General features: G+C 37.3%; 1 protein-coding gene across 4 annotated transcripts in view; it reads left to right on the top strand.

Annotated features, from left to right (window-relative positions):
- Positions 1–21,025, top strand: part of nsd1a (nuclear receptor binding SET domain protein 1a) — a 183,210-nt gene that overhangs the window by 141,364 nt on the left and 20,821 nt on the right. For all 4 annotated transcript variants that reach the window (XM_063053601.1, XM_063053600.1, XM_063053598.1 and 1 more), the window contains 7 exons: positions 263–419; positions 1,532–1,737; positions 2,800–2,912; positions 6,272–6,541; positions 11,048–11,164; positions 18,174–18,315; positions 19,011–19,117. In XM_063053601.1, the coding sequence (XP_062909671.1) occupies positions 263–419; positions 1,532–1,737; positions 2,800–2,912; positions 6,272–6,541; positions 11,048–11,164; positions 18,174–18,315; positions 19,011–19,117 (1,112 nt within the window). The remainder of the gene's footprint in view (positions 1–262; positions 420–1,531; positions 1,738–2,799; positions 2,913–6,271; positions 6,542–11,047; positions 11,165–18,173; positions 18,316–19,010; positions 19,118–21,025) is intronic.

Here is a 21,025-nt window from a genome sequence, read left to right as displayed (position 1 = left end):
ATAAAATAATTTTAAAAAACCACCTAAATTGCGAAAATATCAAAAGGTATGTCATTGTTAGGTAGATTGCAAGTAGGCACACTTGAGTTTAATCTACGCTATTAATGATTATCCTTATACAATTAAGAAAGATACAAATTATGATAAAGCACATCAGGACAAATAATGACTCAATGCTGAGTAATTGTACAGTCTAATCCAAACATTGTTTCACCTTATCTTGCTTGGATATTTATATTGTAAATTATTTGTTTATTGTCAGGTGGCAGCTTGCTCTGCTGTGAGTCATGTCCTGCTGCATTTCACCGTGAGTGCCTGAACATTGAGATGCCTAAAGGAAAATGGTACTGTAATGACTGTAAGGCTGGAAAAAAGCCGCACTACAAGGACATCATCTGGGTAAAACTTGGCCGATACAGGTCAGTCTTTTAAAAAAAAGTCTCAATACCGATAACTTCGGCAATAAAACAGAAGCAAGGAACTAGAAAAGTTTTCATAGGCTTTCCTCCGAGCCAAATAATCTCGCAACTTCAGAATACTGGTTTAGTTTTTGTTTTATCAAAATCATAGAATAAATCAGTCCTTATGCCCTAGCTTCTCTCACTTCAAGAACTCACCTTGATGTCAGTCTTGTAATATTTAACTTTGCAACATTAAAAAACAAAAATACATCATATTTATTAACTTCCGTTGTATGTAATGAAATCTATGATTTTACTGGAAGCATTTAAAATTTTATTTTGCTAACCTCAGTTCTGTGTTTTTAATCCAATTTAAATAATTGACACCCATTACTCAGTACAGCATATCTCATGTTAAACCTCTTAGTGGGCTTTGTATTAATGAAAATGTGAATATTTTTGTCCATGGTTAGAGATGGGGGAAAAAAGAGAACTGAATCATGTAGTAAACAAAAATGACAGCTGATGTCATGTTCAAATTGTGTGGCACTGTTCTAATTTTCAGTAGCAACAAACCAGAATAAGTAGAAAATGTTATTTTGGAAGTTGTGGTAGGCGTATTTAAAGTTGAAGTGGTTTTTGCTGGACTGAAGAGCCACGCATTGATTAGTAGAATTGGCAAAAACTCACCTAACTTCTCCATCTATTTACTTCCTGGGATTCTTTATATCCCTTCTGAAAGCAGCCAGTTTCTTGGGCCTACATTATTATAGCAAGTCTTCTGGGGTATTTTCATAAACATATTGGCAAATATGAAACAAGTAATACAATTATATTCACACCATTGTCTTATCTGGTGATACACCCTTCAATGTACACCATTTTCCTTTGTGTAGGCTGTATCTTGCTACTTTAAAAATGTTCCACATATCAATCTAATGTTAAGGGAAATCTAAGGTATTTGATTACCACAGTACCTAATATTTCCGTAATAAAACCCTAATATTGGACTAAAACCTGTAGTGAAGCATTCTTGGAAGATGTAAATGAATTGTGTATACAGTTTTTTGGTCATGAACTACAAATCTTGCATCATCTTAATTCCGGTGCATATTATACCTTCCTGTCAGATGGTGGCCTGCTGAAATTTGTCATCCCAAAAATGTACCTGTAAATATCCAAAAGATGAAACATGAAATTGGCGAGTTTCCTGTCCGCTTCTTTGGATCCAATGACTACTTCTGGACTTACCAGGCACGAGTGTTTTCGTATATGGAAGGGGACAAAGGGAACAAAGACAAAAAATGCAAAGGTCTTAACACCATTTTTAAAAAAGGTAATATTACAGGAACGTTTAGAGAATTTTTTGTAAATCAGTTAGAATTTAGAATTAATGGAACTCTACCATTTCAAGCATCCTATCTCAGTGTGAAGAATTAGGGAAAATTTCTTATAACTTGTTGCAAGGTATCATTAATAATTGGGTTTTTAAATAGTCAGCAGTATTGGGTTCTAAATGCTTGGAGCAAGAGGAATGCTTATAACTTGACCAGAGATGAATGTAAATGGGTTGATGTTTGTGTAGATTTGAAGAGTTGAATGGCTTGTTTTCAAATAGTATCATTCTGATTTTTTACAAGCTAAGGACAGTTTATCACAAATTATGCTTTTTAAGCTGTAATTTTTGTCATCTTCAGTTTTTTAATATATCGCTCAAGTTTTTTATGCCTACTCAGGAAACTTTTCTAATCATTGGACTCTTTATTTGGCTGTAATAAACATGGCTAGAGGATTTCATTTTTACTGGTAATCTTTTCCGGAATTTATATTTGCTAAAGACTACAATTATTGCATTTTATAGTCCTTTTCTTGAAATAAACTAGTATTTTAAACCCAACTTTCCAAACATGATTAAGCTGGCACACTGGCAATAATTCAATTGATAATGTTCTCCTAAAGTCTTATTTCTCATTGGTTGCCTTTTCTCTGTATTAAAAATCAGTTGAATATTTGCACCCTCATTCTCTGCATTCAGACAACTGCTTTCATTTGAATGGTAAATACCTTCCGTATATTACAACTGACATACATACTATGTAAATCATTATTTTGCATAGTTAGCATTGTTTGGAATTCTTTTTCAGCTTTTTGTTCCACCTTACTCTTAGTAACAGACTGATTCCTCCAGGTGGCCCTTGTGAAATGGAAGAGAGGAAACAAAAATCACCCAAATCTCCAACAGACCCTTATCCAATCCTTTTCTCCTTGACCTCCCCCTTCTCATAATTAATCGAGGAAAGTATATAGTCACAAGATGATGGGGTCAAGGTTGTAATCTTTATTAATACTATTGTAACGGCATTAGTATGTCTAAGATTTCACATTGGCTTCTCAATAGCACTACAAGAAGCGGCAGAAAGATTTGAGGAGCTGAAAGCTCAAAGAGAGACGAGACAGGCGCAGGAAGACAAACGGAATGAGAAAAAACCACCACCATACAAACATATAAAGGTAGTGATTTTCAATTGCTCCTAGAATAAATGGATGGAATGTACTGTATTAGATGCACATTCAGAGTGCTGAAGCTGTATAACTTGTACACAAAGGTGGTAGCAGTACAATGCTGATAGAAATATTGTAAATACTGCAACATATTGTGTGTTTATCAAAACACACCAACCGGCATCCCAAGCCCCACTTTAAATATGGGATAATTTGGAGTTTGGGGCAAGTATTAGATTTGTTGTTACATCTATGGAGCCACTTGGTTCCAAGTCTCATGTAAAAATAACAGGCTTGACCTTTTCAGAATCAGTCACATGAAATTGGGGAAAACAGCAGAAGATCACCTTATAGATACTAAATAGACCCAGAAGTCAATGGGAACTGGCATGGTTTTGGAACTTCCAGCTCTGAGAATGTGGAGAGACTATGATAGTGTAAATGATAGAATTTAACAAGAAATTTTTAGAATATTTAATGTAATGGATCTTATTCTTGTCCTTCCTTGCAACACTTGTGCTATGTGTCACCATTGTGTTATCAACAAAATGTTAATACCAATGGCTTTTGCGTGTGTCTGGGATGAGAATCTGAAAACTACCTGAAAGATATTTATTGAAACGATATGGAGTATATGTATATCATCACGTGGGATTTGCCACGGTAACAATACTTTAACTTTGTGCAACCTGTTGTTGATGACAGTTATAATCAGGGTTATAAAATAAAGATTGGTGTCCTGAATTCATTATGTCAAACAATACTGTATTTCTCTTTTTAAGTTTTGCAATTGGATTCTTAGGGTTACATTGATACTCATTTGGCTTTAGTTTTGGTTCTCACAAGTTACTATCAAGTTATTGTTTAGATCTTTTGTGATTCACAGAACAACTGAAGTTAATTTAAGAAGATCCTTGTGTGTTTATGCTAAACACATAGTGTATGCCTGAACTTGAGCAGAGGAGATAACTTGGGATGTCTCTCAGAAAAGTTCTTTCATTAGCATGCTCAGCTTGGTGAATGTGATCAGAACCTAATGCTGAGGATGTTGCCCTGGGAGAGAACCAGATATTGGTTTGCCTATCCTTTGGGTGGATTTCGACATGTGTCATAACAAATGGCATGCAACTCTTCCAGTTCCATTCATGTACTCCAAAATATCTCTCTTCCTGTTAACATTTGCATAATGTTATATCTGCAGGTGTTACCTCTGTCAGTTCTTTTTAACCAAACCTTTTAGCATATTTCTGTAAATGGTGTGTGAATTTAAGTGAATGAAAATGGGGAGAAAAATTCTCTTGTTCTTTATTAAATTCTTTCCTGCTGCAGCTCTAGTTTTTGGAATTTCTATTAGCTTGACAAAAGCTAAATAATTTCATTAACAAGCAGATTATCTATACATTAAGTTACATTTCTAATAAATTGAAACATTAACAAAGACGACTGTGCTCTTACCTCTGTTTCTAGCTACTGAGACCCTTCGACTTTTGATCGGATAGTGTAAATACTGGTTATGTTTACAATGTTTGCTGATCATAATCATATTATAATGAAACACTGAATTTGTGAGTTAGTGGGCCAGATCATATTGGATCCAGCCCAACATATGCCTGCCCACCTTAACCTGATCTGGATACAGAAGGCTAACCAAGCTTTTTGTCTGTACCAAAGAGCCTTCGTGCGAAGCAGAGCATGGCAATGGTCTCAAGCAGTGTTGTCCTGAAGTCCCACCCTGGACTGTCCTGATGGCTTTTTGACAGCTAATTTATATGTGTTTACTAAAAAGTATCTTAAAGTTCTGGAAATAATTATAAAGCATTAAAATAAAATAGAAAAATAAAATAACCACAGAATTACTTGCCTTTCCAAGCTGGAGCAGTAAGTCTGTTCAAAGGAAGTGTCAGCTGAGGGGTCAAATACAAGATGTATCTGGCCCTTATGGAGTTTAACTTGACTTCAGTGTTTCAACAGACAAGCGTGGAAGTTAGATGTTAGCTGGATAACAGAGATAAGGAATGAGCACAACTTGTTGCTATACTAATGTTAATTTACATGGTGGTACTTCATTATGAGGTGAATTGGTGATGCAAGTCAGGCTTTTTTGAAAAGCCCAGTGTAAGGTTTACTGTAATTGGGGTAATCCATGAAAGACTGCACCAGCTTGGATGCATTCAACCAGTGTACAAAAGACAAACAAAACTACAAAAAGAAAGAGAGAGAAATGTATTTAATATATAACATGAGATGAAGGGTCCTTGAAAGTGAGTCCATAGGTTGTGGGAACAGTTCAGTGATGGGGCAAGTGAAGTTTGGTGGGTTATCCCCTTTGGTTCAAGAGCCTGATGATTGAGGGATGATAACTGTTCCTAAGCCTGGTAGTGGGAGTCCTGAGGCTCTTGTACCTTCCTTATGGCAGCAGCGAGAAGAGAGCATGTTCTGGTGGGTCCCTGATGATAATGAAGGTGGATGCTGCGACAACATTGCATGGAAATATGCTCAATGGTGGGGAGGGCTTTATCTGTGATGGACTGGGCTGTATCCACTACTTTTTGTAGGATTTTCCATTCAATGTCATTCGTGTTTCCATATCAGGCTGTAATGCAGCCAGCCAGTATGCTCTTTACTACATATCTATAGAAGATGGTCAGAGTTTTAGATGTCATGCTGAATTTTCCCAAGCTCCTAAGAAAGTAGGTAGAAGCCATGTCGTGCTTTCTTCGTAATTACACTTACGAACTCAGTCCAGGACAGGTCCTCCAAAAAATAATAACACTGAAAAATTTAAAGTTGCTGACCCTCTCCACTTCTGATCCTCCATTGAACACTGGCTCATGCACCTCTGGTTTCCTTCTCCTGAAGTCAACAATCAGCTCCTTGGTCTTGCTGACGTTGAGTAAGAGGATGTTTTTATGGCATCACTGAGCCAGATTTTCAATCTCCTTCTTAAGTGCTTGGAGCACCAGTCCTGGGGCCTCTTTTGTTAGATGATAATCTCACCATATACTATAAATTTGGCAGTCACATACTTACAAATGAGGAAATCTGCAGATTCTGGAAACCCAAGCAACACACAAAATGTTGGAGGAACTCAGTAGGCCAGACAACATCTCTAGTCACATATTTAGGAGTTTTAAGCATCATTATTTGGTATATATTTCAGATTATTTTTATAGATGAATCAAATTTTTTTAATATGTGGGTAAGACCTTGGTGTCCAGCTGGTTTTTTCTTTAGTGGAACAATCGTGTGAATGACTGAGTAAAGACATATTGCAATATTTTACAACTTAATTAACTTTCTTTTCATAGGAAATGTGAAGAGATGCTCAAGTAAAACCTCAAGGTTTAACTATCTGCTTTTTTGTCAAGGTAAACAAGGCTGTGGGTAAAGCTCAGATCTACACTGCTGATCTCTCTGAGATTCCAAGATGTAATTGTAAGCCAACTGATGAGAATCCCTGTGGGGTAGACTCTGAATGTCTGAATAGAATGTTAATGTATGAATGCCATCCAGCCGTCTGTCCTGCAGGAGAAAAATGTCAGAACCAATGCTTCACCAAGCGGCAGTATCCTGAAGTGGAAATTTTAAGAACTCCAGGGAGAGGATGGGGTTTACTTGCAAAATATAACATTAAGAAGGTGAGATATTTATGTATTTATTTAGCAATACAGCATGGAATGTATCTGGAGTGTGGGAGGAGACCTGAGCACCCAGAAAAAACACACACATTCCATGAGGAAGACATACAGAGACTGCTTACAGAACAGCGCCAGAATTAAACTCCGGAACACCCGGAGCTGTAATTGCATCATGCTCACCACTACGTTACCATGGCGCCCACACGGGGGGTGGGGGGAGCTATGTGCCTTCACCTCTTTCTGAATATCGAAAGCAATTAGAAATTGTATTTGGGAAAGAACAGGCTGTTACGTGAGAGATGAGGTCTTAGAGTGGTTCAATATTTTATGGTTTCCCCTACAAATTGGGAACTGGAGTCCACTGCATAAACTCACTTGTAGTTACAGTTTCCAAGGAGACTTGAAATAATTTGGAGTTGAGCCATAACAAGTTGCTTTCCATTGGATGAGCACTTTTGCCTAAATTAAAGGTAATAACTTCCTTTGTGGGGTGACGTCTTGTTGGAAAAAAGATTTAATTGTATTATCAGGATATTGTAAATGGTTCCAATTACCTTATTATCATTGTTCTAAATGTTTTAATTTCAAAGGTTACAGCTTTTTTTGGCAGATAAATTACAGGATTACAAACAGGTAAATCCCTTAGACCATATGATATGTTCTTAAAATGATTGGTGAGTCTATGGATGTGATGTAGTAATTGTGATTGTCCTACAGAAAGAATGGAGAAAGAAAATGGGAAACAGCAGTTGTTCAAAAATGGTAGAATCCATCAAATAACTGAGTTCCCAGGAGACCCATCATGATTAGGCACTGTTGATAGTTATCTGAGAGAGAAATTATTTTTATAAAGTTATTAATTCTTTGAAGATGTAAATAGCAGAAATTTTAAAGATTGTAAAAGATTTTTTTTTTATTCCTAAATGGTATTCAATATAGACCCAAATGAGAAGTTACTGCACAAGATAAAGATGCTTGAGGTTGAGGGCAATTATGAATCAGGTTTGATTGACAGACAGAAAACACGATGAGAAAAATGGATCAGTATCAAGAAGGAAAGTTAAGATTAATGGGATATCTTGAGAACTGGTGCACGGCCCCTGCTATTTAGAGTCTATGTTAACAAATATGCACTTGTTTGCATATAACACAAAGATAGGTAAGAAAGCAGGTTGTGAAGAAGCCACTGTCCACAACTGAATATAGACAAACTGGATTAATGATTGCGAAAAGATGTTAGGTTGAGTATAGACTTAGAAAACAAGAGTCAGACAGAGCTCTTGAGTTACAAGGTAGCCAAGAAGAATCTTAGGAGAACTGAGGAGCTAAGTGTCTTAGAGCTAGAAGGAGGCATGAGAAAGCCTTTGCAAGAAGGATTAAGGAAAACCCCCAAGGCTTTCTAAATGTACTTAAAGAACAGGAAGATAACTAGAGTGAGGGTAGGATCAATCAGAGATAAGAGGAATCATGCCTGAAGTCAGAGGAAGTAGGGGAAGTCCTTAGTGAATACTTTTCTTCAGTATTCACCAGTAAAAGGATCTTTTTACTTTTTATGGAGAAATTTACTGACATACAGCACAGATCAGGCCCTTCCAATTCTTCGAGTCACGTCACCCAGCAATCCCCTGAATAATCCTAGCCTAATCACAGAAAAATTTACAATGATCAATTAACCAAGTAACTGACTGTGGGAGAAACCCGCAGCGCCCTGAAGAAATCCACACAGTCACAGGAAGAATGTACAAACACCTTATAGGCAGCAGTCGGAATTTAACCCAAGTCACTGGTACTGTAAAGCAGGTACTAACCATGAATGTGAGGTCATCGTTGAACAGGTTAGTGTGCTGGAACAGGTTGAGGTTAAGAAAGATGTTGTGCTGGAACTTTTGAAAAGATTATCATTGAAAAGTCCCCTGGGCCAGACAGATTATACTTCGGGTTACTAAGGGAAGCGAGGGAAGAGATTACTGTGTTTATGACAACGATCTTTGTGTTCTCACTGGCCACAGGAGTGGTAGCAGAAGATTGGAGGATGCCAAATACTATTCCTTTGTTCAAGAAAAGTAATATGAGAGGAGTTTTAGAAACAGGATTTATTAGCATTTGGAGAAGCATGGTGTGATTAGAGATGGTCAGCATGTCTTAATGAGGAGCAGGTTGTGCCTCACAAGCCTGATTTAATTCTAAAAGGAAGTGAATGTGGCATTTGGATTTTAGTAAGGTGTTCGACAAGGCTGCCCACGGTAGACTTATTCAAAAACTCAGCTGGCATGGGATCTAGAGAAACTTGCCTGTGTGGATTTATTATTGGCTTTTGCACAGAAGGCAGAGGGTTGTAGTAGTTGGAGCATATTCTTCCTAGAGGTCGTTGACCAGTGGTGTTCCACATGGATCTGTTCTGGGATACAGTACTTTGTTCTTGTGATTTAAAAAAAAATAACTTGGATGAGGAAGTGGGAGGGTGGGTTATCAAAATTGTAGATGAATGCAAAGGTTGGTTGTGTTGTGAATAGTGTAAAAGATTGTCGTAGATTACAACAGGACATTAATAGAATGCAGAATTGGATGGAGAAGTGGCAGATGGAATTCAACCTGGAAGAGTGTCAAGTGATACACTTTAGAAGGTCAACTTTAAAGCCAGAGTACATGGTTAATGGCAGGGTTCTTAGCAAAGTCTATGAACAGAGGGATGTTGGGGTCCATGTCCATTAGATTGCTCAAAATTGCCGCCCAGGTTTATAGGGTGGTTAAGAAGGCGTGTCATGTGTTGGCTTTCATTAGTCAGAGGATTGTGTTCAAGAGCTGCAAGGTAATGTTGCAGTTCTATAAAACCCTGGATAGACCACATTTGGCATATTGTGTTCAGTTCTGGTCTCCTCATTATAGGAAGAGTGTGGAAGCTTCAGAGGGGGTGCAAAGGAGATTTACCAGGATGCTACCTGGATTAGACACATGCCCTATGAGGATAGATTGAGCGAGCAAGGGCTTTTCTCTAGAGTGAAGGAGAGTGACTTGATAGAAGTTTATAAGGTGATGAGTGGCCATCACCTTTTTCTTCAGCGTGGAATTGGCTTAACCAAGCAGGCATAATTTTAAAGTGATTAGAGGAAAGAATGGGGGGGAATATGGGTATCAAAGGTAGTTTTTTTTTAAAAACAGTTGTAAATTCATGGAATACATTGCTGGGGGTGGTGGTAGAGGCAGCTGCATTAGGGACAGTTAAGAGACTTAAATAGGCACATGGATGAAAGAAGGCTGGAGGACTATGCAGGAGGGAAACTTGATCTTGGAGCAGGTTAAAAAGTCACCACAACACTGGGTCAAAGGGCATGAACTATGAAGTTCCATGAGATCCTGTAAGGATGCTTCCTTCAGTGGGAGAATCTTTGATTATGGGTCATGATCTCAGGAAAAGAGGTTGACTATTTAAGGTTGAGGTAAGAAGTAGGTTCTTCAGTGAGGATTGTGAATCAATTTGTGCTACTGAGATGTCATGCTATATACATACACATACAAGGTTAGGTTGATGGATATTTGTTCTAAAGAGATTATAGTAATCAGGCAGGAAAATGAAGTTCAGGCCTGATTGTAGTAGCGGTAATGGCAAAGCTATCAGAAACTTGGGAATAGAAATTATACTGTTTCCAAAATCAAAATCCTAACATAAGTGTTTTAGATCAGTAAAACCCTTACCTGAAAATCTTCAGGATTTGGAGCAAGTTTGTAATAGTTTTACATTGAATAAAAGTCAACGGTTCTGGTTTCTGTTCTATGAATTTCAGGGGGTGGTGAAAATAATGAATGAATAGGCTGGGAATTTATCGTTGTTTTTTGTTTAGAAGTGAAACTTTTCAGAAATCTTGATGAAAATCGGATATGAAGAGAATATTTCAGTTTGAGTAAATCTAAAACAAGGCATAAATAAAAGATCTTTGTAGATAATAGGCAAATTGGAAGCATTTCTTGGAGCAGTTAGTTTACCATAAAGGAAGTAGGTGAGACCAATATCTTGTAAGCTTTCAAAAGCTAGACATGAAACACAATCCAATGGAAGTATGGGAGAAAGCTTAGGTAAAGTATAAACTCTTATCTTGGACCGAACTATCCATTTCATTTAAATATTGTATTTTAGGATGAGGTAATCATTCCTCATATAATTTCTCCAGCTGTTCAACTTTGAATTAAAACTAACACTATTTTGATCTGAAGATTGTAAGAAGCTGCAAGTTTCAAAAGAATAATTTTGACACCGTTCCAGCAGTTGGTTATTTATGTTTTTATTTAAAACATCCTCCAATAACAAAATTCTTGATAGCCGTGGAGATTATACTGTCCATCCCCCATCTTCATAGTTCTAAGAAAGGGTTGGTGACCCAAGTTGTTAAACGGTTTCTCTTTTCACAGCATATGGTTGACTGACTGAGTTCTGCCAGTATTTCTAGTTTAGATTTTAAGTGTTGATAACTTGTATGTTTATTTTCATTGTTAAATGTAACTCTTTTACAGGGACAATTTGTGAATGAATATGTTGGTGAGGTGATAGATGAAGAGGAGTGTTATGCTCGAATCAAATATGCACAGGAACATGACATCACCAACTTCTACATGCTAACTCTTGACAAGGTAGTAACTTGAAGGTTAAAAATATGAATTCAACTCAAGTGTCGACCCACACAGTCAGACACTAATCAGTAAGCAAAATCTGAAAGATGGGTATTGAAAAATCAATAATTATAGGTGAGAAAGAATGAATCTATGCAATCTTAGTTTGTCGCAAAGATTCATAATTAAGGGGTGTTATGGTACCATCTTAAACAACAGAGAATATTCTTTGTAGGCAGTGGTGTTATATCAATATCCTGAAGGCTAGCATTGATCAATACCTCAATTTGACCATCAAAACTAGCAAGTCAAAAACTAGGCAATCTGTGACATTGGATTGTCAGGAGGCAAAAAAAAAAGTTTTTCACCTACTATAAGACACAAGTCATTAGTTTGGCAAGGTGCCACATATGATGCTGCTAAACAAGATAAAAGCCATTAGTATTACAGGAAAGATATTAGCATGGATAGAAGATTAGCTGACTACCAAGAGGCAAAGAAGCAGAATGAAGGGGACATTTTCTGTTCAGCTGCTGGTGACTAGTGGTGTTCCACTGGAGTCTGTGTTGGGAACACTTCTTTTCAGGTTATATGTCAATGATTTGGATGAGAGAATAGATGGCTTTGTGTCCAAGTTTGCAGATGGACGGGCAAGTAGTGTTGAGAAAGCAGGTTGGCTGCAGAAGGGCTTGGAATAGGAGAACAGGCAAAGAAGTGGTAGATGGAATACAATGTAAGTAGGGCAAATGTGATGTCAACATTCATGTGAAGAGGATTAGAGTATAAAAGCAAGGATGTAATGCTGAGGCATTGTAAGACATTGGTCAGACTGCATGCAATATTGTGAGCAGTTTTGGGCCCCTTATCTAAGAAAGAATGTGCTGGCTTTTGGAGAGAGTCCAAATAAGGTTCCCTAGAATGACTGCAGAAATGAAAAGGTTAACATACAAGGTGTATTTGATGACTCTGGGGCTGTACCTGGAGTTTAGAAGAATAAGGGCGGATCTTATTGATACATATCAAATATTGAAAGGCCGAGGTAGAGTGGGCATGGAGAGGATGTTTTCTATAGGTGGGGGGGAGGAATGTCTAGGATCAAAGAGCACAGCCTCATATTACAAGGATGTCCTTTTAGAACAGATGAGGAATTTCTTTAGCCAGGGGATGGTGAATCTGGAATTCATTGAGTGCGGAGGTTGATAGATTTTTGATTGGTAATTGCATCAAAGGTTACAGGGAGAAGGCAGGAAAATGAGGTTGAGAGGGATCAGCCATGATGGAATGGTGGAACAGACTCAATAGGCAGAACGGCCCAATTCTGCTTCTGTCTTATGGTCTTATGATGTAGTATCCGCAGCTTGCTCATACAGTGTGTGTCTTGCACCAACAGCACTGAAGAACAGTTTATTATGAGAAAGCAACTTCAGTGATCTGCACTCCATCCAATACTAGAACATCATGACTATCTACAAATTTGCTACATTTACTCACAAGGCTCCCAACACCTCCAAAATTCAAGAGGAACGGGATGATTCAAAGTTCAAGAGGAACGGGAACAGAACCAGCTGAAGGTTCCAGTCCCAAATCACAATTATTATAACTTTGGAAATTTATTGCCATTTCATCCTTGCTGGGTCTAAATTTTGAGTTCGCTCCCAGTAGCAGTCTGAAAACACCAACTAGATGTTTTGCAGCTGTTCAGGAAGATGGTTTGCCATGGGCAATTAGGATTGGGAAACACATACCACACAATTGTTTCTATTGCATAAAGTTATTCCTCAATCACAATAAGAAGTAATTTCAGAAAGATTGTGCTATGTATGAAGATGCAGTGATTGACATCACCCGGAGAGAATATTCCAAATCTTAATAAGCAGTTGGGTATTTCGCCAGTGTTAAATATTCCTTCAGCCTCTTGAAACCAAATGTTTGCAAAATATGTGTAAAGTCAGTACCACCAAATCAAACACACTCCACATTCTACCAGGGAATAGTAATCAAAATGATAAGAGGCCATCAAAAATGTAATGGCTATAAGTGGGAAGTGGTTGGACTAGGGGAGAAAGGATGAAGTCAAATTAGGAAGAAATAAGTTTGGTGTAAATAGTGTCAAACAAGAAATCTGCTGGGAAAAGTCTGCTTGTGTATCATTACAGTAAAAAAGGATCTAGTGCTTTCCTGGTGTATATGATGAATAAACTCTTCTCTGGCTTCCAGCCAGGTACAGATATTGATTATAACTGACGTTCAATGACAAACTCTTTTGGGACCGCCTGGTAAAGGAAGCCATTGAAATAAAACTAGAATGCTACTGATTGTGCATCATACAGACCGATATCTCTTTTGAATGTAGATTCAAAAATTTTTTCAAAAATTCTAGCAACCAGGTTAGGGAAGGTATTACCTCAAATTATATCTATGGATCAAACCGGATTTATTAAAAATCATTATTCATCCTTTAATATTAGGAGGTTAATGAATATTGTTTATACTCCCTCACTTACAACCCCGGAATGTATTATCTCACTAGATGTTGAGAAAGCCTTTGACAGAGTCGAATGGCCTTATTTATTTAATGTTCTTGAGAAATTTAATCTTAGTCTGACATTTATATCTTGGATTAAATTGTAAAATTACTCCCCGGTAGCCTCGGTTTGTACTAATAATCATAGATCTCCTTTTTCTCGTCTTTTTCGTGGTACTAGGCAAGGATGTCCTCTTAGTCCTTTACTTTTCAATATCGCCCTTGAACCTTTAGCAATTGCTATCCGTGACTCGCCCAATATTTTTGGTATTACCCGTGGAAACGAAACACATAAGTTATCACTATATGCAGATGATTTGTTATTATACATCTCCAATCCGGAGAAGTCAATTTCTGCTATTCTAGGTTTGTTGGCTCAATTTAGTAATTTTTCTGGTTACAAATTGAATCTTAAGAGTGAATTATTCCCCCTTAATAAGCAGGTACCTATTTATGGATGTTTACCATTTAAATTGGTTACTGATTCATTTATATATTTAGGGATAACAGTTACGAAAAAGTATAAAGATTTATTTAAAGCTAATTTTTTACCTTTAATTGATCAGATTAAACTTTTGTTTACCAAATGGTCGCCAATCTCTTTGTCTTTGATTGGTCGGATTAATGCTATTAAGATGATCATTTTGCCCAAATTTTTAAATGTATTTCAATTGGTTCCAATTTTTATCCCAAAATCTTATTTCGATTAACGTAGACTCAAAAGTTTCCTCATATATATGGCAGAATAAAAATCCTAGGTCAGGTAAAAGGTATTTACAGAAACCTAAAAAGGAAGGGGCTTGCCCTCCCGAATTTCAGATTCTATTATTGGGCAATTAATAGTCGATATTTAAAATTTTGGTTATGAGATTTGGATGTATCTTTACATCCACAGTGGGTAAATCTTGAATGTAATTCATTACAAGCGTTTTCCTTGGGTTCGGTTTTAGGAACTTCGCTTCCTTTTACTTCTTCCAAATTGTATAAACAAATGAATAATCCAATAGTTAAGAATACTTTACGTATATGGTTTCAATTTCGAAGATTTTTTGGGTTTAATCAATTTATTTTAGCAAGTCCTATTATATCTAATTTCCTTTTTCACCCTTCCACTATGGATCAACCTTACTTTGATTGGAAAACCAAAGGTATAATATGTTTTCGTGATTTATTTCTGGATAATGGTTTCATGTCTTTTGATCAACTTTCTAATAATATAACTTACCCAGATCTCACTTTTTTAGATATCTACAGATTAGAAACTTTTTAATTACTGTTTCTCCTAATTTTCCACACCCATATCCAATGGACACTTTGGAAAAAATTTTAGATTTAAATCTCTCTCAGAAAAGTGTTGTAGCAATTATATATAATATAATTATGAATTTATGTCCTGATGTTTCCAATAAAATTAAAGCTGACTGGGAAAGTGAACTTAACATTATTATACCTATTGAAAAATGGGAAAAAATTCTTCAATTGGTTAATTCATTCTCTATATGGGCTAAACATGTGTTGATACAGTTTAAAGTAGTCCACAGGGCTCATATGTCTAAAGTTAAACTATCTCGTTATTACTCTTATATTAATCCAATATGTGATAGATGTCATTCCAAGATAGCTTCTTTAACTCACATGTTTTGGTCATGTCCTTTGTTGGAAAAATATTGGAAAGACATTTTTGACATTATTTCAACGGTTTTGAATATAGACTTACAACCTCATCCAATTACTGCTATCTTTGGATTACCAATGATAGATTCAAATTATCTAACCTCTTCAGCACGTAGGATGATTGCATTTCTTACTCTAATGGCTAGAAGATCAATTTTGCTGAATTGGAAAGAGATTAACCCTCCTACGGTATTTCATTGGTTTTCACAAACGATGGTATGTTTGAATTTGGAAAAAATTAGAAGTGCGGTTTATGACCCTTCCATTAGATTTGAAAAAACTTGGAGGCCATTCATTCAGCATTTTCATTTGATGTAATTTGACCATTTCCAAACTTGTTTTATTTCTCTGTACTGTTGGTTGAGAGGAATGGAGTCGTCGACACTAAGGTTTTCTTCTTTCCCATTTTCAAGTTGTTAGTATTGCCCAAGTCTTTTAGTTTAGTTGACTAATTCTGTTTAGTTTTTTTGGGGGATGGAGTTTGTTTTTTTTTCTTTTTTCTTTTTCATGATTTTTCTTTTTTTTTGCTTTGTATTATTCATTATTATTCTGCACGATTGGGAGCTTTGTTAATTTTTACTATTTGGTTTTACAATTACTCATTTTAAATGTAACAGTGTATCTCCTACTACTTGTATTTTTGCTTTGTTATGTTTTCATTCTATGAAAGTAATAAAAAGATTGAAAAGGAAATGAAATAAAACTAGAAGAAAAGAACTTTAACAAAGACAAGGGCCTCACTTTAAGTAAGAACTGGAATTCAATTGTAAACAAGGTGGGAGAGCAGAAACCTGATTGGATGAGGACTAACCTATCGGGAGGGACAGACTATGGGGGTATAAATACCACAGGCCAAAACATGCCGAGGCATCATCCCTGGAAGAAGATGGCAGAGTTTGTCATCAAAATGTCAGTTATAATTGATATCTGTACCCAGCTGGAAGCTCAAGAAGAGTTTATTCATCATTATGGTAATTACTGGGTAAAGCTGAGAGACAACAAAGCCAAAAGCTATGAAGGAAAGCTTTTCCAGGGAAATCAGATCATTTACTGTTGAGGATAAAATGGCCTGACATTCACTGTAACTACATTGCCTTAAGCAATCATCTGTGTCTGAGCTGTCATTCTTTTCTAAATTTTGACTTTAAGCGTCACCACTCAACACCTTACTGTCCTCGGGATTGTGAGTTAATCGTTGAATATATTTCTTTCCTCCATCTTCGCCATACTCTGCTCCAGTTAACCATTTCGCCAGCATTTAATATCCCTCAGCCTATTGAAACCAAAGGTTTCCAAAATACATTAGATTCATTGTATACAATATTACCCAAACAGACACAAGTAAAGCAAACTCAGCTTACTCAGTTTCTCCTCTTAACTGAAACACTCCATCCCAGGCAATATCCTGTGAAGCTCCTCTGCTCCCTTTCCAGTTCAATTACACCCTTCATATACAGGTGTCCCCTGCTTTACTGAAAGAGGATTTTCACTTTTACGAAAAAAGACGCTTGCTTTAAACTTGTGTTTACCCCAAGAAAGACTACCATGACCATGAAGTCTTGCGCGGGCAGGTGTGTGCGCATGCATGTACGTGTCGATTTTTTTCCCCCTACAAATCGGTTTTGGCTAAATCTTCTCGATTCTGTTAAGTAAAACTACACTGTACATATGTTGCAAAAGACTAAGGAGCTGGTGGTAGACCTGAGGAGGGTTAAGGCACCGGTGACCCCTGTTTCCATCCAGGGGGTCAGTGTGGACATGGTGGAGGATTACAAATATCTGGGGATACGAATTGACAATAAACTGGACTGGTCAAAGAATACTGAGGCTGTCTACAAGAAGGGTCAGAGCCGTCTCTATTTCCTGAGAAGACTGAGGTCCTTAAGCATCTACCGGAGGACGCTGAGGATGTTCTACGAGACTGTGGTGGCCAGTGCTGAGGGTAGCAGACACCAACAGAATCAACAAACTCATTCGTAAGGGCAGTGATGTTGTGGGGATGGAACTGGACTCTCTCACGGTGGTGTCTGAAAAGAGGATGCTGTCTAAGTTGCATGCCATCTTGGTCAATGTCTCCCATCCACTACATAATGTACTGGTTGGGCACAGGAGTACATTCAGCCAGAGACTCATTCCACCAAGATGCAACAGTGAGTGCCACAGGAAGTCATTCCTGCCTGTGGCCATTAAACTTTACAACTCCTCCCTTGGAGAGTCAGACACCCTGAGCCAATAGGCTGGTCCTGGACTTATTTCCTGGCATAATTTACATATTACTATTTAATTATTTATGGTGCAACTGTAACAAAAACCAATTTCCCTCGGGATCAATAAAGTATGACTATTTCTACTTTATATAGGCTGTGTATTTATCATATAATTCCTGCTTTTATTATATGTTAGTGTTAATTTAGGTTTTATGTGCTATTTGGTAGGTTATTTTTTGGGTCTGCAAACGCTGAAAAATTTTTCCCATATAAATTAATGGTAATTGCTTCTTCGCTTTACGCCATTTCAGCTTATGAACGGTTTCATAGGAATGCTCTACCTTCGGATAGCGGGGGAAACCTGTATTGTAACTAAAACTACACACAGTAACCTAGCTGTTGTGTATCATTAACTGTTATTGAAAAATCATTTTTATATCTGTTCTGCCACTATCCCTTTGAAAAGTATCAATTTTGTAGGTATTTATATATTGCTATGTATATTACTAGAGACATTTAAAAAATCTTTATGATTATCGACTTTCAGTTTTTGATAAATTTGTATTGTGAATTTCTAAATTCTACAAAATGAGGCCAAGTTTACCTGTAAATTTATTATTAACAGGATCGTATAATTGATGCAGGCCCAAAAGGAAATTATTCGCGCTTCATGAATCACAGCTGCAAGCCAAACTGTGAGACACAGAAGTGGACAGTGAATGGTGACACTAGAGTTGGACTGTTTGCTTTGTGTGATATTGCTGTTGGTAAGAAATATTGTTATATGGTTAAGGGTTTAAGACATGCATCCATGAAGAATATACGTGCAATTGAATTCAATACAGAAACAGATGAAGTAAGATCCCAAACTAATAATAGAGAAAAGAAGTTTAATCATATAGCATCTGTTTTTGGGTGCTACATTGTCCAGTTACAGCATTACCCAGTTTAAATAGTGCTGGAGCCATTTTTCTGATTGAAATAGTGAAATTAAACCAAACGCTAATATTCATGGGACTTTCATGGTTTTTTTTCCCTGTTCTGAGGGTAGTAAATAATATGTGCAAAATGCCTTATCGGCATTAATTGGATTAGCTAACTGCAGCATGTGATCACTGTGAAATGTTCACAATAGAATGAAAGCGCATCATGACTCAATTGAGATTGATATCCTGAGAGCCAGTATGGGCTTAATGGGCCAAATAGTCTCCTATTATAAGAAATCTCAGTTAATTTTAGAAAGTCATAACCTCTGGAGTATACCTTATTTCTGTGATGTGAATAATCTTTCAGGATGTTCAATACTGAAACATAATATCCAAACATGTACCTTCAACTTAGGTAATTCATCAGAATATACAATTATAACATTTAGGAAGTTGGATGCTATTGTTTGAGTTTATTTATCAACAGTTGTACAGTGAGTCCAAGTATAAATCTAATGGCATTAATACTTTTACAGGATCTGAGCTAACGTTTAATTATCACTTGGAATGCTTGGGCACTGGAAAGACTGTATGTAAATGTGGAGCTCCAAACTGCAGTGGCTATTTAGGCGTGCAGCCTAAGGTAGGATGTCCAGTTCCTCTCGCTTACTGTAAATATTGCGGTACATCACATTCTAAGCCAGATACATTTTGTAATACAGTGACTTAAAGACAAATTTGAAGACTTATTTCTTCGTTGTCCACTTTAGCTTTCTATATGGTAGAGGTTAAACTTTGCTATGAATTAGAACGGCAATGCAAAAGCACTGCAACCACATCGCAGCTTTTCACTTCTGCAGATTGTTCTAATGTACTTATTAGCCAATTAAATACTATCCAAGATGACACTGGCAATATGGCAATGTTTTGCAGGCAGCTTACAAAACTATTAGCTATTTCACTAAATATACTACTTCTATACTGTCATCACTGCAATCCACAGCCTGTATTTTCTTTTGAGGGAGTGCTTTTAAACAGTCTGAACGATCTGGTGTTTTTGTGGTCTCCTGAAGGATTCAGCAACTTAGACTCTTGAGAATGCAGGTACACCATTGTTATGGCGTGTGTTACTAAGTTAGACTTCGGGCCTGATTGAAGTATTGGGCCCAAAAGTGAAAAATGAACTGATGTTGAGCTGATTTAAGCACCGAGCCAGATTAAAAGATGAAGGCGCCATGGGCAGAAGTTGAATGGATGTTCACTTTACTTCTCTGTGTCAGCCAAAATTCCCGACCTGAGCCTGTCCCATCTGCCTGGGATTGACCTGTCCCTGTCTGCTCACTGCTTTTATCAGGCAGGAGGTGCCAAGAGTTTTGGGTCCATGCCACCAGGTTCAGGAGTAGTTATTGCCACATGGCCATTGGGTTCCTGGGCTATCTTTACTCACCTCAGTGCTTAACAGACTCTGCAGCAATGGCCTGCAGCCATCAGTAGCCTGAACTGGCTTCATTTGCTTTAGGACTGAATTGGCTCCGTGGCTGTTGCCTCAGTTTTGGAGAGTCTGCAGTTTATGTTCTGTGTATTATATGTTTATTGTTTGTTTTATTGCACATTAGATGTTTGTTGATCTTTGTTGTGTGTGTATTTTTTTTTATGGATTCTGTTGTGTTTTTTGTTTTGTTTCTACCTGTAATAAGGTGAATCTCAAGTTACATATACTTCAGTAATGAAATTTAATTTTAAACTTTGACTTAGTAGGAAGACATAGCAGCCAATTTGCTATGTCCCATGGCAAGGTCCCATACATGGCAAGTAAGATAGGTAGCCAGTTAATTTGCTTTTGATGTTACAGGCTAAGAAATTAATCTGAACTTGAACACTAGGAGATCCTTTTCTTTATTTAGTGTCAATTTCTTGAACAGGAGGAGAAGGCTGGATTTAGCAGCTCAACCAAGCATTAATATGTTGGAATAATTTGTCCAAATCTATATAGAAGTCAAAAGCATCTGATTAGGAGAGAGTGCTGCTGCCTCATAGCTCCAGTGATCTGGGTTCTCTCCTGATCTTCAGAGCTGCCTGTGGGAAATTTTACACCTTATCTATGTAATTGTGTGCATTCCTCCCCCCCCCCCACAAGTTCTATAGTATATGGATTGCAGTTAATTGGGACACTAAGCAACTGCCCCATGATCCAGAATTTCATGGAAATAGTTAAAAGGCATAACAAAGACAAAATATGGTTTAACTGAGTAACAGATTGTGTATTTAAATGAAATACAAATAGATTAGAACAGGGGTCCCCAAGCCTTTTTGCACTGCGGACTGGCCGACCCGGGGAGGCGGGGGGAGGGTGGTAGGGTTGCCAACGGACAAGAGTAGCAGTCAAATACGTTGTGTTTACCCCTAGAAAGACTACAATGACCATGAAACCTTGCGCGGGCACCAGTGCGCATGTGTGTACGTGCCTATTTTTCTCTGCAAATCGTTTTTGGCGATTCTGTTCGGGGGTGGGGTGCGGGTGTTAATCACGACCAGGATATAGGTAGTAAGT

Source organism: Mobula hypostoma, chromosome 7 (assembly GCF_963921235.1).
Source record: "Mobula hypostoma chromosome 7, sMobHyp1.1, whole genome shotgun sequence".
In the NCBI taxonomy this organism is placed as follows: domain Eukaryota; kingdom Metazoa; phylum Chordata; class Chondrichthyes; order Myliobatiformes; family Myliobatidae; genus Mobula; species Mobula hypostoma.
This window is presented reverse-complemented; position numbering and strand designations above follow the sequence as displayed.